At 46.5% G+C, this 20,409-nt stretch overlaps 2 protein-coding genes and 1 pseudogene across 2 annotated transcripts in view; 2 read left to right on the forward strand and 1 right to left on the reverse strand.

The window, feature by feature from the left end:
• Positions 1-1,221, forward strand: part of LOC142790042 (uncharacterized) — a 45,049-nt gene extending 43,828 nt beyond the window's left edge. Inside the window, exon 4 of the mRNA XM_075885077.1 lies at positions 992-1,221. Within this exon, the coding sequence (XP_075741192.1) occupies positions 992-1,221 (230 nt within the window). The remainder of the gene's footprint in view (positions 1-991) is intronic.
• A 789-nt stretch (positions 1,222-2,010) lies between these two features.
• LOC142785037 (uncharacterized) overlaps positions 2,011-20,409 on the forward strand; it is a 34,829-nt gene continuing 16,430 nt past the window's right edge. Inside the window, exons 1-3 of the mRNA XM_075883464.1 lie at positions 2,011-2,163; positions 2,619-2,734; positions 16,110-16,254. Coding sequence (XP_075739579.1) covers positions 2,068-2,163; positions 2,619-2,734; positions 16,110-16,254 — 357 coding nt within the window. The 5' untranslated portion in view covers positions 2,011-2,067. The remainder of the gene's footprint in view (positions 2,164-2,618; positions 2,735-16,109; positions 16,255-20,409) is intronic.
• On the reverse strand, positions 10,680-14,635 carry LOC119169459 (uncharacterized; annotated as a pseudogene).

Here is a 20,409-nt window from a genome sequence, read left to right on the forward strand (position 1 = left end):
AGAGAGTTTTCAGAGGTCATGAGCCGGAAAAACCCCAAACTCGGATAGTTTTTGCTTACAGTGTAGTGAGCATAGGCGTGCGCAGAGTTCCCCGTCTGGCGAGACAAATGTGTATCGAAGCATTCCCTCTCCCTATTATGTCAATGTAGAGGGTTAACATTGTGACCCTCCCCTCTTAAGGTATTCGTACAGCAACCGCCCCCTTCGCCTCGCGTGCGCACGCCTATGGTAGTGAGAAGAGTAACCTCAGGACCTCCGCAACGTACTTACCGGCAAAGCATCGCTGATGCTGCAGTGATCCAATGTAACTTTCGGCGCGTATGTTTTGAGGTGCTTGTGTGGCACGCGTGTGCGAAAGCAGATGATACTCAATACGAGGTGCGTCACGCACACAGCCTTGTGTAGCCACGTGACCAAGCCACCTACACTGCTACGTCACTGGCCAAGTTGGCGCCCACAAACCAAATCCGAAAATTTTTTATATAAAGAAGATTGTATAAAGATGGTGTATCATGTTTTCTGGAGCTATATGAAACGCTGGCAGAAAAAAAAAACGCGCAAGTCACAAATATGGTGGCACCACCTCTTTAATGAGAACCAAGAAACTTGTATGCTTTCAGGGCAGACATTGACATCAGCATTGTATTAGGCACATTTGCGACATGGTCGAAGGTAAATGCACGTCAGCAATTCAGCTCGAAATGTTACTAGGGAACAACAGATGTGTAGGTCCGCTAGCGCTCACGTCGTGGTCCTCTCATAATGCGATAGCACCTTTTTAGCCACACCTAGCTTTTTGCAGCCTAATATTTATAACATATCCCACAGTGAACCATTGTTGTGCCGGGGGTACCGCAACACTCATGAGGTGACATGAAAACAAGACCAGTGTGTCGTCAAATTAGGTACATAAACACTCCGATGTACTATTGCTCCAAGGCCCCGACCATGTGCCACGCTCTCAATCTTCGCGTCTGTATACCTACCGCAGAGAAACCGCTACCACCGGATTCACTTCTGTGCACGCTAAGGGAGGGCTTCACGAGGAGCACCATGCAGTTTCCGCCGGACGGCCTGTGCACTATTACAACGTTCTACGATTTGATCAAAGATGCCGATGTCACACCGATCCTCACATACAGAGAGGACTTCAGCTATTTCTTGGAGACGGCGAGCGGACACAAAAATACAGAGTATGGCATCGGTATCGGCTACAGGTAAGCGACCGTATTTGTCATCTTTTCATTTTAAATATCCTCTACACGCATGCTGGGAACTGATGTACTTGAAGTTTAGGTAGAAGAAGAATGCTTGGAAGAGGCCCGAAAGCTTCGCCATCTAATGCTGATGGCTGGCTTGCCTAAAGGTGGGAGATTACGTGGTTCGTGTTGTACCTTTGTTATTTCATAAGTGTGTCAGGTGCCACCGGACATGGTTATATTGCCCTATTTTTAGTAAGGAATAATGGCTTTCTAATGTGATAAATAAGGACATGCTTACTACATAAATCATTAAATCACCATGGTGCATTTGAAGGGGAAGAAATTCATTGATACACCTACAAACACTACCAGCGTGAAGATACTCATGTTAGGCCATAAGGAGGCAGCGTCATTTTTCCTTGCAAAAGTATGCACACATGATACGCAACATAAAGTGCAGAAATTAGGTGCAACGACATGCACAAGAATGATATTGCGCGTTGTGCTACCGATGGATAGCTAGACTCGGCTCATAGTGCCATGTGTGACTGTGTGCCCCGTGTCCTGCTCCGTAAAATATAACGCTGTTCCGGGGCGTCTTACGGGTAGTTGATATAGCGGGCCGCCTGAACAAGCGTTAAAGGAGCAAAAAAATGGTACTTGTTTGGCGTAGAAATGACCTTGTTTATATGCTGTGCAAATAATTTGGGTTGAGTATATATCATTTCTAAAAATGTTGTTTCAATTAGAAGCAATGAATTGAACCACCTTCAATTCTTTGTTAAATAGCTTGTGCAAGAATCCCACCAGCGTCCGTGCATTTGTCAACAGCCGCACAACAAAGAGCCTTCTCGACAGTTTGTGGATGTACCGCGTCTACCATTTCGGTCAACTGCACCAGCCCATCCGGAATCAAAGACTTTGGCCGGAGGTTACCGGGACATTGGCGAAATGTCTGCAGGTGCGTTTCGTGAATCTTCACCTGTATACTGTCCTGCTGAGGGGGCAAAATAATGCCTCAGAAGATATATCGATCTCTGCTGAATCTGCCAAAAATGTCCAAAAGAAATTTAAGTACAACTGCACCGTGGAATAAAAATTCTCGTCTTTGCTACCGAACAGCGCCATCAATATCTTTTCGCAATGCCTACACTGGAAAATTCATTACATATCGTTCTTTCTATTGGTGCGATGTACTGTGAAATGGCAATGTTTTTTACAAAGGGCCCGCGCGCAAGCGGTCAAGTTTAACCTGACTATCCTAGAGTCAGCTTAGCCAGATGACGCTTACTTAACTAGCATCTATTGTGGACCTAATAATGTTATTTCATTCCCTCTTTCAATGTATTTAGGTCCTACATAATTCTGATGCTAAAGCTTTTGCTCAACATTAAGCATAATGTGCTCTTCGTGCAGATGGTTTCAGCGTTGATGAACGACAAGAAAGACGGCATGTCTCGACCGAGCTACACCATACTCCACTTCCCGCTGCTCAGACGACGGTGGGCGGGAATAGTCGCACGCCAACTCAGGTAAGACATCAATGCGGGTGTGTTTCGCAGACACAAAAATCACGATTTAGCCGCAAGGGTGAAGCAATCAGTGCGAAGAAAACAAATTGGAAATCCTTGCAAAGAAAAACTAGCAGCTGCCTCTTCAAACTAACGCGACCGCTGCGGCGACGCTAGTATACCCTTCCTGCAATTTGTGACTTTAACGTAAACTTTGCAAGAAAGCACGTGTGCCAATTTATGAGCCATCTATTGACCCCCTTAAAACGGCCCTGCAACACTTCTTCAGCGTGGTCACAAAACACTGGCTCCCGAGAACACGCAAGCCGATTATTATAGCGCAGCACGCGGCCTGGAATCCACAATAAATTATCAAAGTCAGTTAAAATGTATCTCTCTTCTCTCGAGAAATGACGGAAGACACTCAAGAATCGAGCGTAGAAGGCAATCTATCAGCCATTGGCTGATTTGAACATGGCGTGCTCGGTCGTTACAGGGATCACCGCAGGAGACCGCGACTTGTCCACGCGTGCGCGCTATCACATGAAAGAAACCGCGTATACGGACCCAAAGCTCAAGTTTACGAAGAGACGACAACGCCGCACCTGGCCCTATCGGCGAGCTCCGGAAAGCTCGAGGAGATGCGCGGAAGAGGGCGCACGGCCAGTCAGTGTGGTTGGAACCATCTAAACTCCCTAAGAAATGAGACGAGCCTAGAGCAGAGGTTTATAACTACAGCCCAAGGTGCTAGGCTAGAAGGGGACGAAGCTATCGAATATATAAGAACAAGGGTGATCGAAAAATTTCAACAAAGAGGTGCTTTATGCACCACAATAGACAAGGATGAATCCAGTGGCGCAATGGCTCCATTTTCACAACGAGAGTAAGAAAGGGCTGAGAAAAGGGTTCCTATAGTACATCAACAGGCCCAGATGGCATTCCAATTATGTTGATAAAGACATTAGGTCCGCAGTCTAAGCAGGCTTTAAGAGAGGCAGTGATCAAACTAATAATCGATGGTGAAGTTCCCGATGGATGGAAACTTAGCAGGATGCGCATGATCTATAAAGGAAAGGGCGACAAAGCTGACATAAACAACTACCGTCCTATAATAGTGACATCAGTCGTCTACAGGCTGGCGATGCAGATTATAAAGGAAAGACTGCAGGCATGGATAGAGGATGAGGGGGTGCTGGGGGAACTTCAAAATGGGTTTCGGAAACACAGGAGGTTGGAAGACAATCTGTTCTCACTGACGCAGTGCATCGAAATATCAGAAAAGGAATACAGGTCACTGTGGCTAGCATTTTTGGATATCAAGGGAGCGTACGATAGCGTGGTTCAAGAGGAATTGTGGGGAATACTGGACACACTAGGCGTGGAACATGTAGTCACTAATCTTTTAAAGGATATCTATAAAGGTAACAAGGTAGTTATAAAGTGGGAAAAACAGGTATCCAAGCCTGCAGAGGTCAAACGGGGGCTTAGGCAGGAGTGTACCCTGTCACCCTTATTATTCATGATGTACCTACAAGGATTAGAGGCCAAATTAGAGGGAAGGGAACTGGGCTTCAACCTTTCTTTCGTCAAACAAGGAAAACTCATTGAACAGGCACTACCAGCATTGATGTACGCAGATGATATAGTGCTAATGGCCGACAACAAGGAAGACTTGCAGAGATTGCAGAGATTGATGGACATTTGCGATAATGAGGGAGATAGGTTAGATTTCAAATTCATGAAGTAAAAATCAGCAGTCATGATTTTTAATGACAATGATGGTAGTGAGATTTGAATGCAGGGTGTCACTCTATAGATAACAGATAAATACAAATATCTGGGCGTATGGATAAGCAATGGGGCCGAGTACCTAAGGGAACACGAAATATACGTGACGACTAAAGGTAACAGGAATGCAGCGGTAAAGAAAAGCAGGGCGCTGTGGAATTACAATAGGTATGATGTTGTCAGAGGAATATGAAAAGAGGTCATGGTTCCTGGTCTGACGTTCGGCAATGCGGTCTTGTGCATGAGATCAGAAGTTCAAGCAAGATTAGAAATTAAGCAACGTGGAATAGGTAGGCTTGCCTTAGGAGCTCATGGGAATACAAGGTGATATGGGATGGACATCATTTGAGGGCAGGGAAGCTAGCAGCAAGATAAAATTTGAGAAGCGATTGAGAGAAATGGGGGAGGAGCGTTGGGCTAGGAAGGTATTCAGCTACTTGTACATGAAGAATGTCGATACAAATTGGAGGAAGCGAACCATAAAATTGACTGGTAAATACTTAGAAAACAACAGGGGGCCAAACCAAAAAGAATTATCGGTTAAAAAGAAGGTGAAGGAAGCTGAGACTGATATGTGGAGAATCGGCATGATTAAGAAGTCCGCACTAGAGGTCTATCGAACTTTTAAGCAGGATATTGCCAAGGACAAGGTCTATGATAATACTCGGGGTAGTTATCTACTGTTTGAGGCCAGGACGGGAGTATTGCGAACCAAGACATATCGGGCCAAATACGAAGGGGCAGACACGGTATGCAGTGCGTGTGGAGAGGAAGAAGAAACTGCCGAACACTTGATAATGTTCTGTAAAGGGCTTCGCCCTATAGTTCAGGATGATGGCGGAGAGTTTCTCAAAGCACTGGGGTTTAGGGACAGGCAGGGCAAAATAGATTTTAAGCGGGTAGAATTAACTAGAAGGAGGTTATATGATTGGTGGCTAAAGTCAAGGCACGAGTGAAAATTAAACGCTTCACTGCAAAGTACGAATCCTCAACGTCACTTTTTGAAAGGGAAAAAAATAAATCTAGTTTTCTGTTCATTAAGTATTACGGCTTGGTGACGCTAGCCACCGCCCGATCTAAAGGGTACAGCCATATCCATCCATCCATCCATCCATGGTTCGCCGAAATAGGAGCGCGTGCGACCCGTGCGGAACGCGTTCTGGAATCAGTGCGGAGAACTTCGGCGCTGTCTCGTCCGCTTGGCACGCTACAACGAGACGCTCGCTGTACGAAGTTGCCTTTCCGCGATGAAAGAAGTGGCCTCACGAAAGCGTAGGCCAGGTCCGAGATATTGTTGTGTTGTGGGCTGCCACAACAATGCAGACAACACCAAGGGACGCTCTACACTTGTAAAGCTGTATCAGTTCTCCAGCAAGTCACAGCCGGCGAACGCAGCCATGTTCGCGAAAGATAGAGCGAACATCACACGAGAGCCGGAAACAAACGAGGCGAGCACTTCAATTAGACTCGCTGTGGTTAGAGCTCAGCTTACTGCTTCGTAGCGAAGTCAGCGGGTGATGCTCCCGCGGTACGGTGGACATGACTCTAACACTTCTCGGACCTTTTAATGCTATGACCATATAATGTTACTATTTATTTATTTTAGCGCGCCGCAAATGATTGCACATGACAGTACACGGCTGTTACTGCTAGATACCACATCAAAACAACAATTGTATGGTTTCCATAAACGTCAACGCGGCACATCGACAAAATACATGGCTTCATGTCAGCAGAATGAGACTTACCTTAGGACCTCAACAGGACCCTAACCGATATGCTTGCCAAAACGTTGCGCCAGACCACCAGGATTGGGGCATTCATTTGCCGTATGTGACGTTCGCCTACAAATCATCCCGGCACAACACTGCCAGCTATTCGCCCTTCTATCTCCTATATGGCCGGGACTTAACTCTACCCTTAGACACTTTTCTACCTGTGGCCACTGAAAATGCCGGGGAAGCAATTGCCCGCGCCGACCACGCGCGCCAAGTCGCCCGTAACCGTCTACAGACTTCACAGGCGCACCAACAACGGCTCTACAATTCTCACCATAGCGACGGGCACTTTTCCCCGGGTTCTCTCGTGCTCCTCTGGTCACATACTCGGCGTGTAGGACTGTCTGAGAAACTGTTGTCGTCCTACACTGAACCCTTCGTATCGTTCGCCAAGTGACAGACGTCACGTACGAGATTGTTGCAACCGATCCAACAAAGTCACCGTCAGCTCCGAGCGACCCCGTTCACGTGGCTTGGCTAAATCCCTATTACCCCCCTTCGACATCATCTGCGTAGATTTAGCACCGGGACGGTGCTTCTACCAACGGGGGTTATGATACATAACAGCCGCTAAACGCGGCTGCATGAAAGTGGAGGATGAAGTGAGATTTCGTTAAATGCTGGACTGGCGCCATCTAGCTCGTCGAGTTCTGTGCGTTGTAAATAGCTTAGTAAAGATGTTACTCGTAACATTATTACCAATGAGAGTGCTGGCCCATCCTCAATTTGTTGAAAGGAGCTCCGCTACATGGTGTTGTGTTTGGCTGCTATAGGGGCATAGCTAACATTCGACACAATCCCTTTGCTCACCATCGTTGCGATCTTCGGGTAATTAGAATCGTAGTGCTTATAGTAGTCGCGAAATTTAACAGTGCACTTCCCAATTTCTTGTAGCATATAATGCCTGGCTTAACAATTGCCGTGTCGATGTAGCACTGTAGGGCCACCAGTGTGTTTTGGAAAGTGTGACAATTTCATTGCCAAATTTCAACGATGTCGTTTGTTTTTGCATGATTATAGTGGCCAAGGCTTGTATCGCACCCTGCATCCATGGAGTCAGAGCTTTCACCTTGTTTGGCTTTTCGAAAAGTGGGTGCGCTTGGAATACTTGCGGCACGCTTACGGTTTAGTTGCTTTCAATTCATGACAAGTTCATCGACTTGCTCTTTTTTTTTAAATTGTTAAGCAACTGCTTCTGAATATTTTGCATAGCCTGGATTGCGGCATAGCAGCTATGCCGCAATTGAACGAATGGATGGACGGATGCAGGCTATGCATGCATAGCACGCATAGCTTGCATCCGTTCATCCATCCGTTCATATGTCTGTCTGCCTGTCTGTCTGTTGGTTTGTCTATCTGTCCCTCTGTCTGCCTGTCCCTCCGTCCATCCGTCCGTCCGTCTGTCACTCACACTAGTGCCAACTTCTGAGTGAGTCATACAACTAGATGGTTACGAACCGGTGAAAAATATGCATGGACGAACCCGCGGCTTTAGGAGCTTCGCCCCTAAAAGACTAAGTCTTTTACAAACCCGAAGATATGAATGCGATAGCAACACATCTGCTTGTCCCACAAAGTAACACATCGGATTGTTATAAGAAGTAAGGCGAGGATTTCATGAATGAAATGCAGTGAACACGTTTACATGTGCTTTGAGCTCCAGCGTGGCATCTGAAAGGCCGAGCTACATACAGCGTTTTTCCCGGCATTTGTTCGGCGTTTCCTTCCTTGGCGTCAGTCGACGCCAGCAATGTCGGTGATGGCAGAGAAAACTACAGTTCCAATCCATTTCAGCAAAACGTCCTATTCAGATTGTTTCAGATATTGCAGCGTGAGCGTCGGCGGCAGAAGCAGCTCAATGGTGGGAGAAGCTTGCTTACTTGCTCGTTGTATTACTCGCACCCACCACGGGGACTTGGCCATGAAACCGGTGGTTAGTGCCTAAGTGCACAACTGCATCACTACAAGCGAGACATACGAACTTTCTTCAAGAAAGCTTCTCTTAACGCCATTGGCAGTGGTATATATATTGTAGCGTCGCGCCAGTCTTGATCAGCTGCCGCACCAAAGAAGAAAACAGCCGCGTGTCTTGTGTTGCGCGAGCCACAAGGAAAGAGAACGGCCTAGCTCCTGGCCTGGCTGGATGCTGCAGCTGTGACTCCGCCTACGCCTGCATCCCAAATAATGTTGTGCCCTCGGCACGGGCTCATCACCGCCGTCTTGTCTCTCGTTAGTCAAAGAGTGGGGACCACGGACCAATGGACAAGCGATTGGCGCTGCACCGCGGCCACTGAGCTTCGCGGCCACGTTTCAGCCAGCTCAAGTCTTGCAGCCGCACTTTCACCCACGCTACCACCGTCCCACACCTCCGACATCGAGTCGTGGTTCCAAGAGTTCGAGGCTGCCTTGGAGCTCAACAGCATGTGGCTCCAATAATATATGTTTGAGGTCCTGGAGTATGTTCTTCCACTTGCCCTCAAACGGCGCCTCACCTATTTCTCTTGGAGATCTCACTCATATGACGGACTACGTGGCGCCATCCTATGATTTTGCGGCACTGAACACCACCACCGACACGGGACCGACCACACGGATGGTGCTTCTGCACCGATGCTCATAAAGCCTTCCTCGTGGTTTTCCTCTACCGCATCTCGTCCAGCGCTATGCCACAATAAGGTAGGCGACCGTTCTACGACAAAGGATTCCACGGACGTATCGCAGCGTACGCCGCTCGAAGATCGGCCTTTGGTGGACCAGTCGGCGCCTGTGAACACGCCGGTGAACACGATGACTTCAGCGCCTACTGACGTAGTGTGCGACACCCAAACCGGTTCGCTGTGTGCGGCACCCACCTGTTCGCTGACACCACGCGTGGCACCGTAACCGAACCAGCTGTCGGCTTCCACGCCAGTAGCAAAGCTACCGCCAGCATGGCAACGGCTGCGGACGATGCTCCAGTTATGCCCATGGCCAAGTTACCTGATTGTGACTCGCCGGCTACGCAAACATATGGCCAGCACGTCGTTCCGCACCCAAGATCTCTTGCGGCGGCTGCCATAGGTGGTGATGTAGCCACATACGTAGCGTTCCATGGTCTGGTACAGCCCAAGTCTCCTGCGGATCCCGACTTCCTGCCGACAATCGCTGAGAACAGAGCTGAAGAGCTTTAAACCGATCAGCACTTTCCACGCGATATTCGACGACGCAGTGGTTGTAATTAGTCCTGCTGGATTCCGGGTCATTTTCCTTGAGCACATGCCAGAGATGTGTGAGCGTCGCTGCCATCTATGTACACCTTGTGCTCGTCCATCAGCCCGTCGCTGTTCTACGCAATTGCCCGCTGCCGCGTCTGCAGCCAGTCGGAAACCGCCGTGCGCATCACAAAGCCTTTCTTCCGGCATGCCGTTTCAGGGACCATCAGCCAGCGTGCTCATGGCTGCAACTCATGCAGGGAGCGTCAATTTCTCAACGACGCTCGTCAACACCACCTAGACTTTTTTTCAGGCCTCCGCAAGCCTACGTGACGTCATCAGTGTGAGATCTGCCTGGAAGCTGGCTTCACTCAAATGACCAGCACACGTTCGCGTTTTGTCGTTCCGCGGCCCAGTTGCACTCGTAGCATTTTTTTTCCTCAGAGGTTTACACCTAGAAGCAGGCCCGTGGCCAGGGGGGAGGGGTTAGGAGGCCCCTTCCCCCCCCCCACGAAATCCGGATGGAGGGGGCTGTTTTACTGAGAATAAATAGTGAAAATGGGGGTTTGTCAAGGACTTCAACAGGTGCCCCACCACCCGAAAAATTAATTTTTGGCTACGGGCCTGCCTAGAAGGAATTTTCGTTAGCAACAGGTGTAAATGTTGTAGACCCCGAAACGTTTTTGATATTTCCACCTATATTTACAATTGTAGCAGAACCTTGTGATGAGCTCATCGTGCAATGGACAAGTTCACACCTAGCAGCAGAGCAGTGGTATGGGGAAACGAAAATAAGTCTATTGGCTATAATATCACACGTGAGAAAGTGTGCCTCAGTGAGTTATGATTATACTGAAGTAAGGCGCGTTATCGGACTTGTTGGTTTATGTAGAGTTTTTGAAGGCATTGGAGGGCCTATTTTGCATTTCAGTAAATGGACCAGAATAATTGTGTCAAAACAAGACTGCATGTTTTATTATATAAAATGCTTTTAAAAACAAACAAACAATGAAATAAAACCATTGAACGAGGATTCATGCAAAGTTTTTCTCATACGATATTTTCATAAAAAGTAAAATAAAGCAAACATGACAATACCTGTAAAATCTTTTCGACACTTAGTTGACTTATTTTCAGTAGATGTAATTGAACTCACAAGAAATAGGTTAAATATGATCTATTTAAATCTTTAAATGATTCTTCCACATAACAGCTCAAGTGCCAAAAGAAAGGCAATGTTCACAGCAAAAGGAAAAATGTGACAATACTTTAAACAATTGTGGAGATAAAGCTTTTAACATTTTTAAAATGATCTTGTAGAAGGTGTTGAAACTGGGAGTTCAAACGATTTGGCTTTATAAACACAAAGGACAAATCATCAGTCATGTGCGAGAGATTACGCCTGGAGTGTCTTCAGTTTCCGTTTAGCTGCTTTGGCTTCAGACAGCTCGTTGTTTTCTCGTTTGCAAAGGTTATTTAACAAAGTGTTGGCTGCTGCACTAAGTATGTACCCCATCACTACATGTGGCGTATGGCCATTGTCACAAACATCAAAGTCTTCATTTCACTCAAGGAAGATTGTTGTCATTGAAACAAGCAGTTCTTTCTGCTTTTCACAGGCATGAAATTTGGCTGCGTGTTTTTCACTTGTCAGTTTCTCGAAAACAATATTCATCATCAGTACGGCGTTCACAACGACGGCTTGGGGAAACTTAAGTCCACCTCTTGTGATACTCGTTATGAGCTCGTCTGCCTCAATTGTAAGAGTCCTACTCTCAACAACTAGATTCTCTTTACAGAATGCACATTTAAGCTTATTGAGGGCCGCATGTGCGCAATAATCAGCGACATATGTTGTAGCTAGAAGTGTGTGCTGCTTTGCAGCAATGTCCTCTTCTCCAACTACAATCTGGAATTGCTTTAAAGCATCACGAAATTCATCAGTGGAGGCACATAGAGGAATCTCGTCACTCTCTGGTAGCTCGAGGACCTTCTGCAGCCTCAATTTGTGCTCCGCTTCATACATCTGCCGTATGGAGATATGGTACTGTGCGCCACTTAACTGTCGGTACCTGCCAAACCTGTCGTCAAGGCAGTCCGACTGGAATTTCCCCAGTAAGACGTACCTGAATCCAAGCTTTTCAAGGTAGTAGCTTGTCACCTGAACAAGAGCAAGAGACGTGTGACGCAATGCATTGTGCGTCTCATGACTGAAATGGCCAGTGTCATGCTTGAGGCTTTTCCAGTAGTCGAGCCAACTGACTATTTTGTTCAAAAACTCAACTTGGGGCCAACAAACTGACTTTACGGGCTCTTGTAAATCATCTCGAAGGTGCCTCCCTTTATCCGGCGTCTTAACATTCACTATGCGCCACCACATTACGACAGTGCTGATAAAATCGGCCGTGCTTTTGGCATGCTGCAGTTCTGCTGCTTGTGCACTGTTGAGAGCTGCGATTGTGAAACTGTTGAACACCTTGAGAACAAGTTTCATGTTTTGTCGCTCTAAGTTCGAAGATTTCAGTGCCTTCAAAGACAATGTTGGAGCAAGTCGTACAAGCTCATTTCTTTCTCTCTCATGGAGCTCTAGCAGCGTGTTGAATGAAGCTGTTAGCACGCACGGCTTGTCAAGTAGTCCATTGATGTCTGGAAAAAACATACATTTACCACTGTTACGCTGGTTAAGCCAATTGTTTCGTATGCATTTTAAAACATAAACAGAATCTAAAATAAAAAACAGTGGTCTTGATTGGTCTGATAGATGCTTGTAGACCGTATCAACCTTCCGTGGCTCTGAAAAAAATGACATTGCCTTTCCATTGATGGAGTTGTTGTCTGAAACAACCGCGATTACTTGAAAGCCTGTTGCCTCCAGCCCATTAATGAGCTCACGAAGCAATTGATGCAGCTATATTGCAGCTATTTTTGCCACTGGAAGAATGTGCACTACGTCTTTGCTTGACGACAGGAGGCTTTTAATCATAAACACATATGCAGTTTTTGCTGCGTTTTGACTGTTTGTAGCCATTTCTACTAGACCACCACCTTTGTAGTCATGTAGGGCTGCAGATGAATTTCGTCCATGACAAGTGTCACAGTTTTTTCGTGGTCATCCATTCCTACGGCCAGCCTCTTTGCATACGACAGAAATAAAGCATCTTGTTGCTCAGAGCATGGGTTCACATGGTATGACCCACAAGCACGTGTAATTGTGTCGGGATGTGGAAGTTTCAACTTTGATGTGGACCTAATAAATATGTATGCATGTGGAGATATTGTGAACACAAGGCTAGCAAATACCAGCAAGTCCACAGGGTATCTCGAAGTTCTGCTCAGTAAAATGCCGACTTGCTGTTTTACGAACTTAACAACTTCCACTTGCCACTCATGTGGGAAACTTTGTAACGCTAGTTCATCAAGTGTTTCCACTTTCTTCTTCATGACAATCTGCAAGCGTTCTTCGCTGTCGGAGAAGTTTCCTGCCCAACTTTGCACAGCAATAAGGACCTTGTCCATTTCCCGCAGATCACACAAATAAACAGGAAGCACGAGGGTCCCAAGCTTGTTAAGCTGCACGTCACCAACGAACACTTTCACAATCAAATCAGCTGACACTGTCACAGACAAACGCACAGTTGGAGCTTCTTGAGAATCGAAGTTTAGGAAGAGGACTTTGTCGTGAGTAACATGTTTTGTCCAGAAGGTGTTTGTCTGGAAATTTGTCAGAGCGGTGAGCAAGTCTTCAAAAGTACTGATGTTATTTTTTTTTTCTTCTCTTTTTTGTGAGCTTCAGCGGACTGCCTTATTGCCTTCTGTAGCGATTCTCCCTCTAGACGAAGCCGCTTCTCTTCAGGACCTTTCCGGACAACAGTAGTAGGACGAGAAAGATACGAAGGGTAGTTTGGAAATAGGCTCGGGATAGCACCAGGCTTGAGTCGTCTCAGCTGGAGAGGAACTTCAAGTACTCGTTCGGTTTTCTCATCTTGATAGGTCGACGTGGTCACAAAATCACTTGCATGAAAGTGCTTCTCACACACCTGAAAAAAAAAAGAAAAATGAAACAGAGCTTATAGCACAAAAATCAAGCAAGAAAAAGTTAGTGGACATATCAACTACATATCAGAAAATATGGCTGTATTATTAGGCATTATCATGGTAGCAATGCCTTGTTAGGCGGCCCAACAGGCGAGCGCTGTTTATTAAATCTAACTCTCATAGGATTTGACCAGGCGCTGCAGTCCGTTTAGAGCGACTCAGGCCATCAGCTAGGCGTGAGATTGCGAGGAAAGTACCTGTTTGTCAAGACTGGTCGCGCGAAAACAAAAATTAGGCAAACAGCACGATTACTAATACTGCGTGTCTCATGTCCTTCGTAATATATGCTGGAAGTGCCCCGAAGCCATAGCTCACAAATAATGAAAATTGAAAGGTTTTTAGTTGCATAGCTGAGTGAGTTAACACATGCGTAGGCCCCTGCGACAAGTGAAAGAACGCACTCACCACTGTGTACTTTGTGGGCGCAAAATCCTTGCGAGGGATCGCTCGCGTCCATGCGGTTCTTTGGTCGGCGTCCATCGGAAACCGATAGACGCGCGCTTTAGGTCCATGAGCATAGTTAGAGTTGCACCCCGGTGCACAGCAGCATCCAGGTATATTGCGTAGTTTACCCAACCATGCTCACACAGCACAAGAGAAAGAAAAAACAGCGTGAGCGGTAACAAAATGCAACAAGCCTACAACCGCAACAGCCAGCAGAGCGAGCGAGCACGTAAGATCAATGTGGCCAGACGCACTGTCATGCGCTGCCAACTTCGCTCGGCTGTGCACAAAAATATTTAAAACGTGAACAAATTAAGTAAATAAGTACATCATTTGAAAGATAGAATATTGCTAAGCTTTTTTGTTAGACAGTAGGTAATAATTTTCTACAGTTTGCCTACTGAAAACTTGTTTCGAAGCAAAAAAGATTGTCTATTTGGCGAACAGAATCCGCAAGCCATTCCGACCTCAGCCAGTCGAGCGTTGCTTTCTCACAAATCTCACAGCAGTGACGTCACGCTGACGAGACGGAGGCTTGCCGAGGCCTTGAAAAAAAATCTAGGTGGTGTTGCGCTCGTGCCTACAACGACCATACAACACTTGCGGCACTTGCCCTCACGAGTCATCACTGCACTCCGAACCATCCGCACTGAGGAGTTGTTATGTGACTGGCGACCGATGATGCCGCTGATGCCTACAGCCACAAGACCAGTCCTCGACAGGTTGCGTCAATGCGGCCTACATCATCTGTTCTGCGCGCACCTCGCCGTCTCCGTCACTCTGAATGTCGCCCACCAGAACTTTCAGGCGCTCAACGTTTTTCACGGTAACAACTCGGACTTTCCCGCGGACAAACCATGGACTACCGCTCAAGTACATATTGTCTACCCCTCTTGATTTTTCTTATGTACATTTTTGAAATCACGCATAGCGCTAGGCTGGGAGCCCATGTAGCGGTGCGCACGTCTTGGCCAGCTGCCGCACTAAAGAAGAAGACAGCTGCGTGGCTCATGATGCGCGAGCCCCGAGAAAAAGAACGGCCTAGCTCCTGACCTGCCTGTGGCCTGGCTGGACGCCGCAGCTGTGACTCTGCCTACGCCTGCGTCCCAAATAAAGCTGCACCCTCGGCACGGGCTCATCGCCGCCGTCGTCTCGTCTCTCGTTCCCCAAAAACAATATATATATATATATATATATATATATATATATATATATATATATATATATATATATATATATATATATATATATGAGAGACAGGAGGATTCGGCTTTTAGTTAACGCGCACGCTGCGATCTCCATTAGCAGCAATTGGCATGTACATTGAGCACTATCTGACAAGGAAGGGTTCCTACGTTATACTCGCTGGGTGTAACCTCCTTAGTTTTAGAAGGGTTTAGCGAGCGTTGAGTCGCGGAGCCATGAATGCAATGAACTAGTATACACCATGAATGAACTCCAGGTGGTTAAAGGTGGGAAGTAGATACGAAGCGCAAGCCATAAGAAAGTAAAAGCCAAATTCTCCTGTCTCTCATTTCCTATTAGCAGCCATTGGCATGTACATTGAGCACTATCTGACAGGAAAAGGTTGCTACGTTATACTCGCTGGGCGTAACCTCCTTGGTTTTTCCTGTCTTTTTTCTTCGTGCATTTTACGCACATATGCATACACATACGCATGTACATACTAGACATGACCGTGCAAATCAGATGAGAGTGCCCACATAATTGCCATCGTAATAAAAGTCTGTTCCTCCTATGACAAACTTGAAAGGCATGGTTAAATGAAATTCAATGAGCATACCATACACTACATTCAAATTGAACATTCTGTACTTCCGTCTTAAGAAACGTAAGTTCTTTTCTGTATCTTTTATTACAATTTATTGTCACCTCTCTGCCTTGTGTTACACAACTTCTCTGATGAACAATCTCCATGAAATGTGAGGGAGCTGGGTTAATATGAGAGAATGTCCCGCGCGACGTTGCTTAAAGACATTCAGCCTATCCGTTCTGGTGAGACATAGGTAGTCGTCATTTCTCGTATCCCCAGTTGCCAAAGTGCATGTCTATCCCGCTAACCTGAACACTTCTTTGCAGGATTTACCCAGTTGACATCTTTGTCGCCATCGCACACCACCCGGAACCGGACTACATGTACGCTGACTGCTACATGGTGCCGCCGACAATAACTTCCAGAAGGCTCCTGCCACACGCTCCCGCTAACACTTATCCTGTGCGTCTCGTAAGTACCTAAATGCACTTTATCTCCTGCTCTTGTTAACTTCATTGTCGCCGTTGTTTTAGATGTTTTAGATGCGAAGCAGCTTTTGCCCAGGGTTATTCCCATCATTCCCTCACGCGCCCGCTGCCCTACTGCACATACGCATCCGCTCCTCTCTCTCTCGAGTTGGCGGCGAAGCCTGCGAAACCCTTCCTGAGTAGTGCGGCGTCCACAGCGACAGTGCGCATTCGCATCATTCTCATTCTCTCTCTTTTCTCCTACTCTCTGCCTCTCTTCCGGGCCAGCGGCGAAGGCAACGAGACGCTTCCTCTGTACACACGATCCCTTGGTAGCCGTTGACCGTCAGTCTTGTGGCGTTCCTCGTTTCCGTAAGACGGCACATCTGCTTTGGTTAGCACGGGATTAAGTGCGATGGCTCTGGAGTATGCGTTGAGGGACCGGCTGTTTAGAAGAACTATAGTCATGGTCACTGGCAGCGTTCACGGCAGTGGTCACCGGCAGCGCTATTCAAGTAGAAGTTCTGACTGTTGATGCACCTGCTTAAGGCGAGGTATACAAGTTTCTGCGGATGAAGTTTACCATCTCCCCGCTGTTTCGCATCCACATATAGTTCCCTTTAGTTCAGGATGGTGTTTCGGTTGTTGTTCATTACCTTCAAATCGATGATTACACTGATATGGCACGTTGAGCATATGACCGCCACTGACACCTGTCCCATGCAAGCTTTCTAACTTATTACAAGCTCAAGAATGTCATCTAACCACCTTGCTCATGACCCTCCTCAGATCCTCTTCCATTCAGTTTACGCAACACAAATTCCAGCAGTAGTGAATTGTTGACCTGCAGCCCCTGACAATAGTAACAATGCTTTTGCCCATAGAATATTCAAAAGTCAGGGTCAGCGCTGTGGCAGAATATTCTCTTGGAGTGGGCCAGACTTTGGAAGTGCACGAAGTGGAGACAGGCACGTGCTGCATGGTGCGAAAGGACAGCTTGGGCTCCATGACGAATCAATGGGTAGTCTCCGCCCAACGTCTGCGGACCGGTTATTTTGTTACATCTGCTGCCGAAACCAGGGAACAAACCAAGGACCTTTGTCCGTTGCCCCCAGATTGATGTCGTCGAGCCTCGAAAGTGGTGCTTTTTATCCTTCAGGACATTCATGTAGCCGTTATTCTGGGAGGCATCAGAAACCGGTTGCTGCAGCAAGTCCAATAACAGGTCTAGGGCTTGGGTGACACCAGCTATGATCGAGCCACGCTTCTTCCAAAAATGGTCAGAGGTCGGCATGCTCGTGACATTCAAGGAAGTCTCCGAAGGGGTGAATCCCGGGTTTCGTGCATCAAAGGTGCGCGCGCTGGTGCAAAAAGGCAGTTTGGGCTCCATGACGAATAAACGGGTCGCCTCCGTCCAACATCTGCTGGCCAGTTGTTTTGTTACAAGCACCGTAGCTCTAACATATCTAGCTCCCATCTTCCACATATTCCTCGTTCAATAAATTGAATCTGTTTCATTATTCGTAAAAAATTGTTCGTTTTCATCATGTTTCAAAGACCGCTCATTGCCCTCTTTCCCAATGCTACTCTTTGTTCTGCCTTCAGCATCTAATGTGCATTGCAGGGCAATGTATTCTGCAACATGTATTAATCTTTTTCGTAAATGCTGTGAGCTTACCTGTTCTCACAGATTGTCTTTTCCTTGCGTCTACCCAAACATTAGCCTTCTCGTACTCTTCTTTTACATTCCGAATAAAGCGCAATCATTCTTCTATGCTGTCTGCTACAAATGTTGAAAGGATAATGCTCTCATGATCTGCATGTACATGGGTGTACACAAAAAGTGCACGACGTACGACCGCAGCAAGAGCGGTGGTGGTAACTCGTAATCAGTAATTCGCATTTCATGACTCCAGCTGAGTGCTCGCCACCTAGCGACTGTGTCTGGAAACGGCGTTAGCGGGGCCAACATTGAAGGGAGACACGTGACCGCGTTGCGCGTGTTGAGACGCAGCCTCGTAGTTTCTTTCTTTTCGCCATGCCCCACGCGCGAGCCTGGAAAAGAAGGAAGCGATTTCCAGAGACCATTGCAGTGTGCCGCAATGCGTGGCATCGCGGTGGAAAGATGGCAAAGTATCGTTCTATCACATCCCGACGAATGCAGACAACGCGCTACGGAGAACTGCGCAAATCAGAAACTTACGCATAGGAAAGAAGGTAACTGACACTACGGTAGTTGTAATCGATTCGCTCGCGAAGACCTAACTGTGCTCGGTGAGTACATCATTATATAGTTTTTATGTCTACGCGCGGAGTATAGTTTTGTTTCCATAACCGTACAAGCGCTTTAGGAAACTTGTTGTGTTAACGTGTGTGACTGTATTTTTCGCGTGTGCTTGTTTTCAGTGCAACTTGTAATCCTTCCTCCCGCAATTTTTTTTTCTTTTCGTATTTGTGCTACACACGCATTCACACACATGCGTGAAGGTTGCGCGTGCGTGTATGTTCGTGCGTGATACAGCCTGTTCATGCATTCATAGCGTGCGCAGTGTGGGTGCATATAACTGCTTTGAATATCATCTACTGGCAAGTGAGTGTTCGGAAGCACACGACCTTATTCATTAGAAACCGAATAACACTCATCGGCAAATGGAAAGAAAGGAGAACTCCTATTACAATCGAAACTACGATTTGTCTTATTTCAAGATACACTGGCCCTGGCATACCTCCGTTATGTGAACGGCATGTGTACTCATCTTTTGACGGCACAACATAAATCAATGGGATACGCGCAATCGGCAGCGTATAGTTACCTCAAAAACTGATAAAGCCTTGCCTGTATAGTAGTGTAGCAACGCAGCGCAAAGGTGCTAGCACCTTTAGGGGAGGTCCGTACACATGAGCAGTTGTCATCTTCTACCTCGGGCTCGCTAGACAGGCTCTTCAACTTGACGTAAATATGAAGCCATTCACCGAAGAGGCTCGATCTTCGTGCGTAGACCACAACTATTTCCGCTGTTTCACCAGTGAAATTTTTTATTCCGATGAGAATGAGGTGGTCCGCGTCCAGCAGTTTTTCGCCTTAAACGAAGCAACGCGATTGGACGCCACAATCACGAAATTTGAGCACAATGCCAAGTGCCGCGTTTACACTGTTGTTAGGCACATCCATCTTTGTTTTCTGTTTGTTTGTTTTTCGACCAGTGTTTCCAGCTCCTGGGGTGTTTTATGGAGTTGCGAATTCGTTGAAGCTTCGAGTGTGTAATCAGAAGGTTGCAGGTTCAGCTCCTCCTAACGGGAACTTGTCTTTTGAACCACTTTACTTTCTTCGCATCTCATTCATATTCACTGCAATAAACTTTTAACAGTACGATTACCGTCTTCAATGCTTTCCTTGGGTTCGTTATGTACTGTTTTTTTTTATTAACTGAAGCTAACGTACCGCGTTCCCATTCTAACGTGATATATCTTCGCGCCACCAATGGCCACTTCCATGTGCCTGTTTTAGAGGTTGTATGAGTGCGTGTTTCATATATATTATAGGTTGAATAACCATGGCGAAATAGACCTTTTTTAACTATCTTTTTTACTTGCACTTGGAAATGCCCATTCACTTAAAATAGGCCCAAAACATTCACTATTAATCAAAGGGAAAAGTCTTACTAAAAACTGTGGAATCTAAATTTAAAGTGATATCGTAATATTTACAGCTCTTCTTGAATCATTTCGTATTTGTTCTCTATCTCGAGCTGCGTAACTTTGTGATAGCAGTTTCGCGCATGATAGGCTAATGAGGCCATTCCAGTAGGCGCGCATAACCAGGAACAAGGAAAAAGAGGTATCAATATTTTTTTTATTTTTTTTAACTCAATTGTGGTCTTGATTATGTATGCTTTTCTTACTATGGTATCGGCGGTGCAGCTTCTTTCGCTGTGTAGATTGAAGGGTAGATGCTAAGGAACCAGCGCATTTGTACATGCATTAGAGGCAGTGATAAAAAAAGGAGGTATGGGTGCATCTCATTCTGTAAACATAACATCAGGGCTTACGTATATTCGCTAAGAAGATAAAAAGCGTTGACCTGAATTTCCAATGCCGTATTCATCAGGGTGCAGCTCCCGTGGTCAACTTCGACAGCGCACAGATTTGGTGGAGATGA

The sequence above is a fragment of the Rhipicephalus microplus genome, chromosome 2, assembly GCF_043290135.1.
Source record: "Rhipicephalus microplus isolate Deutch F79 chromosome 2, USDA_Rmic, whole genome shotgun sequence".
Classification (NCBI taxonomy): Eukaryota; Metazoa; Arthropoda; class Arachnida; order Ixodida; family Ixodidae; genus Rhipicephalus; species Rhipicephalus microplus.